Source organism: Haliotis rubra, unplaced genomic scaffold (genome assembly GCF_003918875.1).
Source record: "Haliotis rubra isolate DU_JTF1 unplaced genomic scaffold, ASM391887v1 Scf194, whole genome shotgun sequence".
NCBI lineage: Eukaryota > Metazoa > Mollusca > Gastropoda > Lepetellida > Haliotidae > Haliotis > Haliotis rubra.
Genome location: NW_025765936.1, coordinates 74,092 through 90,555, shown reverse-complemented (window position 1 = coordinate 90,555; position 16,464 = coordinate 74,092). Strand labels below are relative to the sequence as shown.

The 16,464-nt window shown below is 43.1% G+C and overlaps 1 protein-coding gene across 1 annotated transcript in view; it reads left to right on the top strand.

Moving 5' to 3' along the window:
- LOC124274733 (ubiquitin carboxyl-terminal hydrolase 8-like) overlaps positions 1-16,464 on the top strand; it is a 39,679-nt gene that overhangs the window by 11,985 nt on the left and 11,230 nt on the right. Inside the window, 12 exon segments of the mRNA XM_046710106.1 lie at positions 563-707; positions 2,033-2,403; positions 2,406-2,710; positions 4,454-4,607; positions 4,815-5,117; positions 6,736-6,849; positions 7,878-8,102; positions 12,664-12,844; positions 13,720-13,763; positions 14,545-14,612; positions 14,975-14,990; positions 15,187-15,317. Coding sequence (XP_046566062.1) covers positions 563-707; positions 2,033-2,403; positions 2,406-2,710; positions 4,454-4,607; positions 4,815-5,117; positions 6,736-6,849; positions 7,878-8,102; positions 12,664-12,844; positions 13,720-13,763; positions 14,545-14,612; positions 14,975-14,990; positions 15,187-15,317 — 2,057 coding nt within the window.

The following is a 16,464-nucleotide window of genomic DNA, read 5'->3' as shown; positions in this document are numbered from 1 at the left end:
GGTCCAGACTCGATCATGTACAGACCGCTACCATATAGCTGGAATATTGCTAAGTGTACAACAAACCTAACCAAACTTTAATGACAAGATCATCAGATCTAGAAATAAAAAATGCAATACATCGCCTACATTGCTGCTTATAGCCTAATAGCAGTGCTGTAAGGGTCCACCTTAAAATAACGGTTATGGTAATGGTTAGATTTACCGAATTGTAACGGGAAAAGCCAATACAGTTCTTCATATGTACCATGTGAAATTTTACTACATGTAGTATTAGTTAACAGAGAGTGAGTGAGTATGGTTTTACACCTCTTTTAGCAATATTCTAGCAATATCACAGTGGGGGGACACCAGAAATGGGCTTCACACATTGTACCCATGTGGGGAATCAAACCTTGGGCCTTCGGCATAATGAGCAAACGCTTTAACCACTAGGCTAACCCACTGCCCCTGTTAACAGAGAAATAACAACTCTCTCTTACGCCTTCAAAAAGATGTTATATTTGTGAAGGTTATACTGCTCGTATCACCTGTGTAGTACATGTAAGTGTTCTGTCTGCAGTACGACGCCACAGTGATCCTGAAGAGCGAGCCCCTCGTGTTGGAGGGGGGCTATGAGCAGTGGCTGCTGTACTACCCCACCGTTACCACCAACTCCCACATCCTGTGTCCCGCTCGCCCCGAGGACTTCATCACATCATCAGCATGTACGTGTCAGGCTGCCGTTGTACAAAGCAATCTTAGCGCTAAGGTGTCGTTATCCCCGTACTTTAACATGGACTTAAGACAGTCCTAGTGCTAAGGTGATTGTAACTCCCACACCTTAACATGGATTTACAACAGTCGTAGTGCCAAAGTGATCGTAACTCCCATACCGCAACATAGAGTTACGACAGTCTTAGCGCTAGGGTGACATTGTTTCCCATACCTTAACAGGATTATGACAGTCGTACAGTGCTACAGTGATCATATATCCCACACCTTAACATGGATTTACAACAGTCGTAATGCCAAAGTGATCGTAACTCCCATACCGTAACCTAAATTTAAGACAGTCGTAGTGCTAAGGTGATTGTAACTCCCATACCTTAACATGGATTTATGACAGTTGTAGCGCTAAAGTGATCGTAACTCCCAAACTAACATGGACTTGAGACAGTTGTAATGCCAAAGTGATCGTAACTCCCATACCGAAACACCAATTTACGACAGCTGCAGCGCTAAGGTGATTGTAACTCCTAAACCTTAACATGGATTTATGACAGTCGTACCGCTAAGGTGATCGTAACTCTCAAACTTACATGGACTTACAACAATCGTTGTGCCAAAGTGATCGTTACTTACATACCTAACGTGGACTTATGACAGTCTCAGCACTGAGGTGGATTTGTGCAATAACACTTAATAGATGAACAGTAATTTGTGTGTGTCATAGTTTGAAATTCGAATGCGTAAACTCACTGACCTTAAGACAGAAGAGATAATCATTCCCCATCAAGAGGAGACAAGTCATGCTAGCCCACTTTTCTGAAAGCTTAAGACACCAGGGGCTCCTTTCACGAAGCAACCTTTACAAAGGTTAACCTTAACTCCTATTCTTTAACATTGCACTAAGGTTACCTTAGTGACTTATGATCACCTAGTGCTTTGTGAAAGGAGGCCCATGGCCCTTATTCTCGATATGTTCGTAGCCCTAAGAATTCTTAACTTTGATTGTAGCCAATGTGTTAAGAATGGGCCTAACAAGTTCGTTGGGCTACGAACGTTTCGAGAATAGCTAGCCAGTTGCCATGGTTGCTCTCCTTTATAGCCTTCAAAATTCACGCTTGTCCTCGAGCCGAAGACAACTAAGTTTTGCAGATGAGAAGTAAAAATTGAATGAACAGTTTTTCATATTTCAAATTTATCACAAATTTGAAGTAAAAGACAGTGACAGAAATTGTAATGTATGATCTTTACAAAAAAGAAAATTCGGCTAGTATAATATCTCAATGCCATCATTATCAGTATTATCAAATGGTTTATTTTTCAGTGGATTTTGATTACCCTGATTTTGATGAACCCTCCAATGATAAACAGCCACTTATCAACCAATCAGGAGCCTCTATCCCAACTCAAGCTCCCAATGGGATGTCACAGCCTTTACTTCCTTCCGTAGATCGCTCACTTAAACCCAAACCAGTCACAAGATCTGTCAATGCTGCCCCACTAAACAACAAGACCTCCGAACCCAAAGTAGCAAACAATCTCAAAAACACAAACACAGAACCACAGGGTGATAAACTTGATGGTTTTAAGATCATTTCAAATTCGCTCTATCCCAGTGTTGGGCAAATGGTTGCTAAGAACATTGTGCGAAGTAACTCAAGGACCGATTCTGGTGTGGCGCCAGCGGACGGAAACCTAAGATAGAGAACAGCGATGTTGATCAGGAACTTGTGGAGTTGACAGAGATAAAGAAGAAGAAGGAGGAAGAACTACATGACTTCAAGTCTGAGCGGAAACGGATGGCGGCCGAGCACAAGGCACGGACAGCGAAGTTGGAGGAAGAGGAGGAGAAGTTGCGGCAGTTGGAGAAACTGCGGAGGAAAGAGGAGAAGGATGTTGTGGAGCTGATGCGGCTGAAAAGGAACCTGCAGGAAGAGATGAAGAATGAACAGATCAAGCAGGATGGAGAGAACATACAAAAAGAGGAGGAAGAGAGGAAGAGGTAAGCCAAAACAAATTTTGTACGCAGGCTCTGGTGCTGTGATCAGTGTGCGAAATAGTTTCCAATTCTTTTTCAGAAGAAGTCCTCCTTGGGGTACATATAAGCATTTAAATGTGCATTTTAAATCCTACGACAGTTGTAACAATATTTTAATAAAAGTATTTACAAAACAAAAAACTCGTTTTTGTCTTGTGAGACCACCCCTACGGGACCCAACAGGGCCCCCTACAGCCAAGAGCAGGTAACTCTGTCTGTTTACCTTGTACCTCACTTTTCATGCTGTCGTTCTCAGAACAGACGTGTGTGGTGTCCTTAGAGTATTATCTCTTCCTATACTCGACGATGAGTGATAAAGATTCTCAAACTGTATGTATGGTTCCTCTCTTTACGCACGGGAGTTAGATGGACTTCACATATTGATATTTTCATTCATCATTTGTTGTAACTTTGTGCCGTGGGTCTCTGTTTTCCAGCCATGTGGCAGGCAAAATGGCGGACCACGCGGTTGTGGTTTCCTCTCTACATGTTAGCTTTTTAGCCTGTAGTTGTGATATTATGTTTGCATATTATATGATAGGCTTGCCTTAATTCTCGTTTATTACAGCGAATTTACAGAAGTCGTTGTGAGTAATTTGATGATGTGTTTGTTTCATATCACTCTCAATTTTACTCCATTGTATGTATAACATTTAAATATTATAGCATTTTTTCTGACCAAGGTTGTGTGTTTTATGCTGTGCTGCCGCACAGTTCGCTAGTAACACGCAGATTTTATGTTTTTTCACTAATCTGCTTCGGCCCCGGTACGGCACAGATCCCCGGCCCCGGTACAGATCAGGTCTCGGCCTGAGGTCTATCGACGACCTGGCCAAGCGGCTGTTGAGTGTGACAGAGCTACCGATCACCTTGACCCTCCGAGGTCTACCCATGTGTACACCAGGGGATCCCTGCATTGTCAGGTGTTTACATAGCCTATAGGCAGTGTATGACTGTGTATGCTTGTGTGCGCTTTGTGGTTGAAGTACCGCCCTCATTTATCAGGCTACTCCTACATCTGCTTCAACCGGGTTCGAATCAACCGCCATGCTTCGGCTCCACGAATGCTCTGAACCCCGTGACTAGCACTGACCTGGGCTTGGGAAACCGGTAGGGCGCAGATCCCCGGCGCCGGTAGTTCAGCTTGACCAAGAGGCTATCAAGTGTACCGGATATGCCAGTCACCTCGACGCTCCGAGGTCTGTCTGAGTGCTTGGGGTACCCTGATTTATCAGGCCATTCTCATGTGCCTCGGAGTTTGGGTTTATCGTCAGTCTGCCATCCTTTCCCTTTAACAGCTCTATGCTGTATGCTCCACTTGGTTCATTGCTCTGCGGAGCTAGTGGAAAGGGGAAAGATCGCCGGTGATTCTTCATCGGCAACTCTGGGATTCTCATTGTAATCCTCAGGTGAAGTCTGTTCGGCACTGGCAAATGTTATGTTGCCGGCTTCAGGGGTTTACTGTATTCTGCCGCAAATCCCGGTGTGAGTGCGACACGCACCAGTGTCAGCTTCCCGCGAGACGACGGAAATACTCCGTGCCCAGATCCAGTCTCTGCTGGCCATGGCAACCATCCAGGTGGTTTCAAATGGTCAGGTAAATGTGGGGTTCGACTCCACTTATTTCCTTGTTACCATAAAGAACGGAATATTCAGATCCTTTCTCGTCTGAGAGCTGAACAAGTTAATAGAGGTACTGTCCTTTAGGATGGAGACACCGCGCTCAGTGATCTCATCCCTCGAGACAGGGGATTGGCGGACGTCAATCGACCTCAAGGTCGCATACCTCCTTGTTCCAATGCACCCCGATTTCAAGAATTACCTTCAGTTCTTCTTTGGCAGGACGTGCTACCAGTTTTGTGTGCTCCCCTTAGACTTCTTTACGGCGCCAATGGTGTTCACCAAATTGGGGTTTATTCAAGCTCAGATAGCCAGATATCAGTGCTGGTGTTGTCACCCATAACTAGGCGACTGGCTCATCAGGGTTCTAGAATAACAGTTGAGTCTAGAAACCTAGCGATCAGTGTTGGTCACTCTTATGAAACTTGGCTGAATTGTCAATTTTAAGAAGTCGGACCTCGCCTCGGAGCAGAATCCGGTCTTTCTTAGGGGTGATGCGAGTTTGAGGATGAGACCCATGCAGCAAGCTTTTGCAGCTGGGGTCCCACTCATGGAGCTACGAGAACTTTCTCGAGACGCCAGAGTGGTTGATTCCTCATTTGCAGTGGTGGGCAGACATCGGGCGTCTCTCCAAGGGGCTCCCCTGGAGATGCCGTCGCTCTCAGTCCAGACAGATACATCCCTCCCGGGTTGGGGCGATGTTCTGGGCGACCTGCGGTCTCTTGACAACGAAGTCACTACCTGCACATCAGTGTGCTGGAATTGACAGCAGTCAGGTTGGTGTTCGATCCTGCATGCAGGGTTTCGAATTACCTTTAAGGCCAGACATTCTCACTCTGAATGGGACGCCACACCTGGGTGGGTGGGTCTCTGTCGGGTCTAATCTCCAGACACGCGGAATTCCTGCAGCAGGTGCAGACACAATTCTGGTTTCAAGGCTTCTGACATCCATTCAGTATGTTGATAGGTGGGGCGCGCTGGTGTGCAGATTCTGCGGATTTATTTCGGATATTGGAGTTACTATAACCCCGTTTTGGTTGAGAGCCTTATGGCCTCCACCATTCCTGGGTACTCCATGGCTATTTCCACGTTTCACACCCAATTTGATTGTGCTCTGCCGGGGCAGCACCCTCTCGTACAGCGCTTCGTGTCTGGCCCTGACTTTTCAAGTATATCGTCTCTCTCACTTAACTTGTTGATGTGGAAGACGGCTTTACTTGTGGCGGTGAGCTCTGGTAGAAGGGTCAGGTACATCCATGCGATACCCACTGACCCGACACTGACAGTATTTTATATTACACAGTTCTATTATATAAAATTGAATAAATGATGTATTACGGTTAAAAAATTGCTGTGACAAAAGGTTTAAGAGTCCCCTTTGAACCAGCAAAATAGAACACAAACAAGTCTAAAATATTCAATGATATATTGAACAAACAATGAGCAAGCTACAATGAATGACAATACAGATTTCTAGTACAATGCATTTGAGTAACAAATCTAAAATATTGGGTCACAAGTATAAAATATCAACTCACTAGAGTCTTGACATTTACAGTGAGAGCAAATATACTGATTGAAGGTTGTTTACAATGACAGTAGACGAATAGGCAAGAACGTTCAGTCTTGATGATGTTGACGATGGCAGACTGATGTACATAAATCCAGTCATAGGAAAAGTCTGTCGGACAACGCAACAACCAGCCTTTATATAGCACTTACACAGTTCTCGAGCATTCTAGCAAAGCTAGGCTTTATCATTATCCTCTCGGGAATGATATGGAATCATGTGGAACACAGGGCATGATGAAAGCCGTAAATAGACAAAATTGCCAAGGGAGACAACTCTGAAGCGCTATCAAAAAGGCGTGCCACTAAAAATACTTTTGCCATTGAACATATATGATGTGAAATGCGAGACAAAACCCACACTCAAAACATTGTGACCCATAATAACCTGATCAATGATAATACAAATTATAAAAAACACACTCTCATAACAGATGTATTTGAACCCTACATAGTGATGAGTAATTTTTGGTGGGGAGCCATGGAAAATTGCTACATGTGGGAAGCCAAAAAAAAATAATAATGGTGCATCAAGTGGGAAACCTCAATAATTATAGATGGAGGGGTCACAAGACATTGATACATATATGGGGGTGGGCTTGACAAAATACAACATAAAATAAGATGGAAAAATATGGTGTAGTCCTGAGACATTAAAGTCATTAGACTACATGTCTTTCTATTTTTTATGTTTTCTGTTGTTAACAGACCTGTTGAACAGACAACATAGATATCTTAGATGAAGAAAATGTGAGAGATGTTGGACTGTTTCCTCTGTGATGTTTTTGCAGATTGGCTGACTGGAGCAGATGCAGAAACTGGAAGAAGACAAGAGACGTCGCCAGGAGGATGTTGAGAAACTCCGACGAGAACGACGCAAGAAGGAAGATGACAAGCGAGCCCAAGATCTGGAGGTAGGTGTAACCCTGGTCATAACTTAGTGCTGTAGATACGAAGTTAAGATTGGCTTTCTGGCTTACTACCTTCTTATCATTGGCATAGTTCATTCAGCAGTTCCCTCCCTTGTTCAGTTTTCTCCCTTAGTTTGGTGTTGATAGTGAATGTTTACGTATTGTTTATGGGTGTGGTTAAGTAACTAACACCAGGGTTTTATTATCCCGCACCACAAAGTGGGAGGGGGATATTGGTTTGAGCTCCGTCTGTGTGTCCGTCAGACATCATGGGGACAGATCAAAAAACTCTTATAGATAGGGAAACCAAATTTGATATGTGTTTTCATGACATGACTGCCTTGATGGAGTTCAAAAACGGAAACCAGGTTACAATTTGTTACAGAGTTATGGCCCTTGTCATGTGTTCTTGATTCGTGCACGGTATCCCCAATGGGGCAGATTTTCTCAAAAAACGTTACAGATAGGGAAACCAAATGTGGTAAGCATTTTCAGGACACAAATGCCTTGATGTATTTCGAAAACAGAAACTGTGTTGCGATTCTTTACAGAGTTATGGCCCTTGTTTAGTGGTGGTTAGAGGCAGATGCTCACTCACTCACTGACCTTTCATTCCCCCTATTCCATCCACCTTTCACGCACTCACCCTACCACCTTTCCTCTTTCCTACGTTCACTCACTCACTCACTCACCTTTCATCTTCCTTATTCCTTCCATCCTTCACAGGGGCATTGGGGTAGCCTAATGGTTAAAGCGTCGGCTTGTCACGCTGACGTCCCGGGTTCGAATCCCCACATGGGCACAATGTGTGAAGCCCATTTATGGTGTCCCCCACTGTGATATTACTGGAATATTGCTAAAAGCGGCGTAAAACCCAACTCACTCACTCACTCACTCCATCCTTCACACACTCACCCACCCTCTTTCCTCTTCACACTCTCAACTCACTCACTCACTGACCTTTCATCCTTCCTCAGTCCCTCCATTCATCATTCACTCACTCGATCACTCACTCACTCTTGTTTGTGAAGATGAAGGACAACATCCTCCGTGAGGCTGCTGAAGCTGCCCGGCAGGAGGAGGAGCAGCGCAGACAGGAAGCTGCTGCCGCCGCTGCCAAGAGAGCCGAGGAGGAGAGACAGGAGGCACAGAGAGAGAGAAGAAAGAAGAGGAGAGAAAGAAGAGAGAAGAAATCAAAATACAACAACTTAAAAAAGAAAAGCAAGAGCAAGAGAAGGTATGTTGACATGTCAAAGGTTATTCAGTGCTTGTCCCTGGCTGTGATCTTGGTGCTACGGTGATCATAACTTGCATACTTTAATACTGACTTACGACAGTTGTAGAGCTTTAGTTGTTTCAGAACTGGTTGCCGTTGTACAATGTGATGTTAACTCCCATACTTTAATACTGACTTACGACAGTCGTAGCGCTTTGGTTGTTTCATAATTGGCTGCTGTTGTACAATGTGATCTTAACTCCCATACTTACACTGACTTACGACCAGTAGTAGTGCTTTGGTTTTTCATAACTGGCTGCCGTTGTACAATGTGATCTTAACTCCCATACTTTAATACTGACTTTCGACAGTCGTAGCGCTTTGGTTGTTTCATAACTGGCTGCCGTTGTACAATGTGATGTTAACTCCCATACTTACACTGACTTACGACAGTAGTAGTGCTTTGGTTGTTTCATAACTGGCTGCCGTTGTACAATGTGATCTTAACTCCCATACTTTAATACTGACTTTTCGACAGTAAGTGGTGCTTTGGTTGTTTCATAACTGGCTGCCGTTGTACAATGTGATGTTAACTCCCATACTTAAACTGACTTACGACAGTCGTAGCGCTTTGGTTGTTTTGTAACTGGCTGCTGTTGTACAATGTGATCTTAACTCCCATACTTTAACAGTGACTTACGACAGTATACGCCGGCGCTTTGGTTGTTTTTCATAACTGGCTGCCGTTGTACAATGTGATGTTAACTCCCATACTTTAATACTGGCTTAAGACAGTCGTAGCGCTTTGGTTGTTTCGTAACTGGCTGCCGTTGTACAATGTGATGTTAACTCCCATACTTACACTGGCTTATGACAGTCGTAGTGCTTTGGTTGTTTCATCATAACTGGCTGCCTTTGTACAATGTGATGTTAACTCCCCATACTTACATTTGACTTACGACGGTAGCCGTGGCGCTTTGGTTTGTTTCATAACTGGCTGCCGTTGTACAATGTGATGTTAACTCCCCCCATTTACATTGACTTACACGACAGTCGTGGCGCTTTGGTTGTTTCATAACTGGCTGCCGTTGTACAATGTGATGTTAACTCCCATACCGCTTTGACTTACGACGGTCGTAGCGCTTTGGTTGTTTTCATAACTGGCTGCCTTTGTACAATGTGATGTTAACTCCCATACTTTAATACTGGCTTAAGACAGTCGTGGCTTTTGGTTGTTTGTAGGTAACTGGCTGCCGTTGTACAATGTGATGTTAACTCCCCATACTTACTGGCTTATGACCGTCGAGTGCTTTTGGTTGTTTCATAATTGGCTGCCTTTGTACAATGTGATGTTAACTCCCATACTTACATTGACTTACGACGGTCGTAAGCGCTTTGGTTGTTTCATAACTGGCTGCCGTTGTACAATGTGATGTTAACTCAGCACTTTACATTGACTTACGACAGTCGTGGCGCTTTGGTTGTTTCATAACTGGCTGCCGTTGTACAATGTGATGTTAACTCCCATGCTTACTTTGACTTACGACGGTCGTGGCGGCTTTGGTTGTTTCATAACTGGCTGCCGTTTGTACAATGTGATGTTAACTCCCATACTTACATTGACTTACGACAGTCGTAGCGCTTTGGTTGTTTCATAACTGGCTGCTGTTGTACAATGTGATCTTAACTCCCATACTTTAATACTGGCTTATGACAGTCGTAGCACTTTGGTTGTTTCGTAACTGGCTGCCGTTGTACAATGTGATGTTAACTCCCATGCTTTAATACTGGCTTACGACAATTAATGGCGCTTTGGTTGTTTCATAACTGGCTGCCGTTTGTACAATGTGATGTTAACTCCATACCACTGGCATTATGACAGTCGTAGTGCTTTGGTTGTTTCATAACTGGCTGCCTTTGTACAATGTGATGTTAACTCCCATACTTACATTGACTTACGACAGTCGTAGCGCTTTGGTTGTTTCATAACTGGCTGCCGTTGTACAATGTGATGTTAACTCCCATACTTACATTGACTTACGACAGTCGTAGCGTTTGGTTGTTTCATAACTGGCTGCCTTTGTACAATGTGATGTTAACTCCCATACTTACATTGACTTACGACGGTCGTGAGCGCTTTGGTTGTTTCATAACTGGCTGCCGTTGTACAATGTGATGTTAACTCCCATACTTACTTTGACTTCGACGATAAATGGCAGCTTTGGTTGTTTCATAACTGGCTGCCGTTGTACAATGTGATGTTAACTCCCATACTTACATTGACTTATGACGATATGTGGCGGCTTTGGTTGTTTCATAACTGGCTGCCGTTGTACAATGTGATCTTAACTCCCATACTTACTTTGACTCACGACAGTCGTGGCGCTTTGGTTGTTTCATAACTGGCTGCCTTTGTACAATGTGATGTTAACTCCCATACTACATTGACTTCACGACGGTCGTGGCGCTTTGGTTTGTAGCGTAACTGGCTGCTGTTGTACAATGTGATGTTAACTCCCATGCTTTTAATACTGGCTACGACGGTAGTAAAGCTTTGTGGTTTCATACAATGGCACTCTGTCAGAGGCTATTCAGTGCATTGTGTCCCTGGCTGCTGATGTACAATGTGATCTTAACTCCCCATACGACAATCGTGGCGGCTTTGGTTGTTTCATAAAATGGCACCCTAAAATGGTGCCATCAAAAATGGCATTCTGTAGCCTGGTGTTGATTATACTTCCTAATCTACTGAATAATGTGGGTAATGGTGTAGCTGAGTGGCTAAAGTGTTTTATTTTGGAAACTTATCGTATCTCGCGGTATGCACCTCTGTTGTTCTTCTTCTACGACCATGTGTGGAAACGTGCTGTAGGCTAAGTTGAATGAAAACTTCAGGCCTCTGACCATCTGACCTCTGCCCCCACTCCAACAGCAGACCTGTCAATCATCTCAATAAGTGTGCCGATCCACTCAGATGATCACGTGATGTTCTGTGCCTGTCATTTTCGATCTTAGAAGTCCAGAGAGTCCAGTAATCTGTGATGTGGGGCAGGTGGTGAAAAGTATCCATCGCGATGAGATAGGATAAGTATATAAATATACAATTTATAGCAAAATTTTCAAATTTTTAAACTTATCCTATCTCACGGTGCATGCATTATTCCTGCCGTTGGCTGGTGGGCGCCAGATTTACCCTGTCAACTCTACAACCGTGAGGTCGCGCATAACACAAGGAGGCCAGGAGAAAGCACCAACTCCGATATGCTAACTCCAAACTTGTGATGGGTTGTTTCTGATAACCCCTTAGCTTACACAGCACAAAACTCTAGGAGTGGTGGGTCGAATTAATGTGGTTTTCGGCGCGCACCTTTTGACAAGCAAAGGCCTTGAGTTTGGCAAGTAGGCCCGCCTCGCGATTTATTAAGTGACCTCAGACTCCTACTTGGCGAAAGTATCTCCGTCGTCTCTTTCTCGGTCCTCAACATATTAGGGCTGTAATGAATACACTATGTTGCGAATATGATCACATTATCCGCGAATATTGGAGTAGCGAATCACGAATAATTATTCACCCGAATACAATATTGTAGTTAAGTGATTGATGCACAATATTGAATGCCCATGTTGACAGTGTTAATTTGTCACAGCAATAACCAGTCATCTCATGACACTCAAATTTTGTATGTAATAGTTATAGTTGACAGTAACATGTCCACCCTTGGCAAACTAACATGACTTGCGCTACTACAAGGATAGTACATAATGCATTCTTGCATATCTCATTTTGAAAAAGGACATAAGGGTTCAAGTAAAACACACTCCCTTAAAAATTGTAAATATTCATGAAAATTGGGTTCTGGTGACCACGAATAACAATTGAATTCATGAAGGGACTACGGTTCGATTCACCGAATATCGAGAAGTGAATCAATAACAATATAATAACTATATAAATATACAATTTATGGGAAAATTTTTCAACCTTGTCACACCAAAGACTTGGGTTCCTGGGTTCAGCTCCCAACATGGTTTCTATGTGTGAAGCCAATTATTGGTGCAACCTCTAGTGATATTACTGAAGTATTCTAAAAGCACCATAAAACCATACTCACTACTGACTTATTGCTTGTTTTAATTTGGTTTTGATTTGTTTTATACTAGACTTTCACCTTACAGGTTTACTGTCCGATGTTGACTGGTATTATGACAATGAATTATTAAGATATGGCTTAAGTAAAGCTGATGCAGTGTTCGTGTTAATGCAAAACCTGCGTGTTTCACGCAAATAAATCTGCATTTCATGTACAATATTTTCTACCTGCGTGTTTTGTGTTCTGGGAACAACTAACTGAGAAACGTATTTTCCCAAAGGAACAGCAAAATAAAATAAAGTTTCTCTTTGCTAATTTGACTTGGGCATGATGACAGTGATGCTCTGATATGCAAAGAAGTGACGTCTAAATTTCCAAATTTTTGGGGGGAACCCCAGCCGCCCCCCAAGAGACCTTGCAGATTTCGGGCACACACCTGCAGTGCATGCACCCTCAAGATTTTTGGGGCTATACACTGTGATGCAAGGTAAACATTTACCTCGTTTACAGAAGTTGAAAGAGCAGCGTGAACGTGAGGAGAAGATGAAGGCTGACGAGGAGTTAGCTGAGCGGCTGAAACATGAGGAGGCCGAGAGAGCCAAGGCTGAGAGGGATCAGAAGATGGCTGCCGAGAAGGCTCGGGCTGAAGAGGCTCGCCGGTTAGCAGAGGAGAAAATAAAGAAAGTCAATGGTAAAAATATGCAGATCATAGAGATCAGTTATCATTTACTAAATATTGTTAGATTATTTACTAAATATTGTTAGATTATTTACTAAATATTGTTAGATTATTTACTAAATATTGTTAGATTATTTACTAAATATTGTTAGATCATTTACTAATGAGCAAAAATAAAAGAAATGTCTGCCAAAATCAGCATATTTTTAAGAATAACAATTTCAACACTGATCTATTTGAATGGCATTCTAGAAGTTGATGAATAATAAGAAAGCTATGAAACATTATGGATGACAACTTCTATATTATGATGCGACATATAAGAACCTGTAATAATATATCATAATATAAAAAAAGTTTTCATCCATAAAGTATCATTTCTTTCTTAAATGTGAACACTTTGTCCCAATTTGCCTCCTCAGAGAGGTGGGGTAGCCTGGTGTTTAAAGCGTTCGCTCGTCACGCCGAAACCCAGGGGTTCGATTCCCCACATGGGTACAATGTGTGAAGCCCATTTCTGGTGTCCCCTGACATGATATTGCTGGAATATTGCTGAAAGCTGCGTAAAACCCAACTCTCGTACTCCTAAGAGTACTCCGAGAAACATCAGACAAAATTCAGAACTGCTGTTACCCACTTACACACTTGTGATAATTGTCATGAATACACAAAACCATTTAGAGAGGGGAATTGAGGAAAGGATACTTCAGACTCAAACATGGTCTTGACGAACAGGCACAGCTGGTTGAGTAATCTGAGGCACTAACATTCATTGCAGAGTAGTTTCCCTTTGGTGTGCCAGAATCCAGTGATCTTGGTGTTGAATCCCATTATTTGCAACAGTGCATTTATAACATATGGCTGTTGTCATGTTGTGACTGTTGCAGAGGCCGAAGCCACAGTGGAAACAGGTCCGTCCAACAACCTGCCTGTTGGTTGGGAGAAGCTGGCTTGACAAAAGCACCAACAGATACTTCTACATCAACCACAACCTTACTACAACACAGTGGGGCAGCCAGTCAAGATTCAACCAGCTTCTACTACAGATGCGTGGTCACTCTCAACTCACTCACAGCAAAGGGGCCCAGGTGACCCAGTCCTGTTGCATTGTAAGCCATTCTCTTCCCACAGAGGTTACTTGTCATATCTTCCTCTGAACCTCTGTTCTATCTGACCATATTTCCCGGTTCTTGTAAAATCCCTAGCGGCAAAAGATCATACCACAATTATCTCCCTTCTTTCTATCAATCAGAACCGTGTTACATCGACTTAGATTCAACTTGACTAACACAAGCAAATGTGAGGCCACAAATATCCCCATCTGCGGGGACTTGTGTTGATGTTACACACAAGGCGTTTAATGGCTAGCTTGTCCGTTGTCAGCGAGGGCGATGGAGGCGCCACTGATCCGCCATAACATGACTGAGTTCTGTCTCGAGAAGAAGCGTTTGCGCATCAGCGCGGGGAAAAGTTTAGTTTTCTCGAAGCATATGGAAATTACGAGGGCGCTGCGAATGATCACTTTTGAAACAAGCGTCAGCTGATTGCACAACTAAATCTGATTGCCTCAATCCACGCGAGTCTTGAGCAGCTCACACCATGAAAGGGCATTATTAGAACAGAGGTTACGTAGGAAGATATGACAGGAGTAACCTCTGTGGGGAAAAAGAACTAACTTCGATCTTTCTGCGTCTCCTGACATCATGAAACAGATGGCGGAGGAAGGAGACAAGCCACTTCATACGCCCAACTTTGACCGTGCCAGCAAGCCATCACAGAGGTAAAAACGTTTGGTAGAGCTGAAGTGAAGATGTCAAGATTATGTGACTATTTGAGAAAAGGATGCTTCAGACTCAATCAAACATGGTCTTGATGAAGAGGCACAGCTGGTTGAGTAATCTGAGGCACTAAAATTCACTGCAGAGTAGTGTCCCTTTGGTGTGACAGAATCCAGTGATCATGGTGTTGAATCCCATTATTTGCAACATGTGCATTTGTGATGTCATGACATCTTAAACTACTCAGAAACAATAGAAGCAAATTATGAAGCAAAGATTAATACGCGTATGAATATTACTGAAATAATTTCATTATATCCGTGTTCTCCAAAATGTCAGCTCAGTAGATGTGTCCGTGTTTTAGGTTCGAGCTTCCTCCTGTGAGTAAGCCAGCCAGGCTACCCATACACGACCCTATTTAGAACAAGTAAACCATTTCCCAGCTTGATTGATGTTGGCACCAAACTTTGAGTTCTTGATAAATCCTGTGTTTGTAAAAAGTTATTGATGATTTATTTTTGTTCATCTTCAGTTTCCAGATTATGCCAATATATGTATTGTTCTTGTGATTGACAGGGTGCTGCGTTGACTGGTCTGCGTAACCTTGGCAACACGTGTTACATGAACTCCACCATCCAGTGCCTAAATAACTGTACTCCACTCGTAGCCTACTTCCTTAACGACTTGTACTTGGATGACATCAACAGGTAAAACGATAATAAACTAGAATCTCCCTTTGAAGTCATGAGATAGGAGAAGTATATAAATATACAATTTATATTAAAATTTTCAATTTTGATAAATCTTTCTTAATACATGAATCAATGTTTTTCTCATGGTTTGATGAATACACAAACCGTTTTGAAAAAGGTCAGATGTTAAATATGTTTTATTTGTGATTACACTTTCTCCGTTAAGTTCAGACTCAGTATTTCTGTGTGTTGAGTCCCCTCTGGAATTCAAACCCACACTCTCAGATTAAGGCACCAAATCGCCAGCACGTTAAGTCAACAATCTAACCTGCTTGACCACCATGGCTTCCACAAAAAATGGATGTCTGAAAATTAGTAGTCTAGAGTTGTCTCCCACCATGATGATACGGGTGGAAGACGTCTTCAGCAGCTGACTGGCTAGCCCTATGAAGATCAATTGGGATAAAATTGGTCTTCACCAACCGATGCTTGTCATTCCCAGTGAACCGCTATCATATAGCCAAAACAATGCCGATTGTTTTGTTAAACAACAAACAAACTTTCCATGTGAAGAACTGAGTTTTCTGATTTTCTGCAACCCATGCTTGTCTCCCCATAAGAAACTGGTTGTTTTTGTAACATGAGTACACAACATCTACTGTGTGAGTGAGTGAGTGAGTGAATTTAGTTTTACGCCGCACTCAGCAATATTCTCACTGTATAGCAGTGGGGGTCTCCCCATAGCCTAGTGGTTAAAGCGTTGGCTTTCACGCCCGAAGACCGAGTTGATTCCCCACATGGGCACAATGTGTTAAGCCCATTTCTGGTGTCCCCCGCAGTGATATTGCTGGAATATTGCTAAAAGCGGCGTAAAACTAAACTCAGTCAGTCAGTATGGCAGTGGTCTGTAAATAGTCGAGTCTGGACCAGACAATCCAGTAGTAAACATCATGAGCATCAATCTACACAATTAGGATACGATGACATGTGTCAACCAAGTGAGCGAGCCTGACCACCCGATCCCGTTAGTCGCGTCTTACGACAAGCATGGGTTGCTGAAGACCAATACTAACCCAGATCTTCATGGGGTACATCAAGCATAGGTTGCTGAAGACCAGTTCTAACCGGATCTTCCCGGGCATCATCAGTACATGTTTGACTT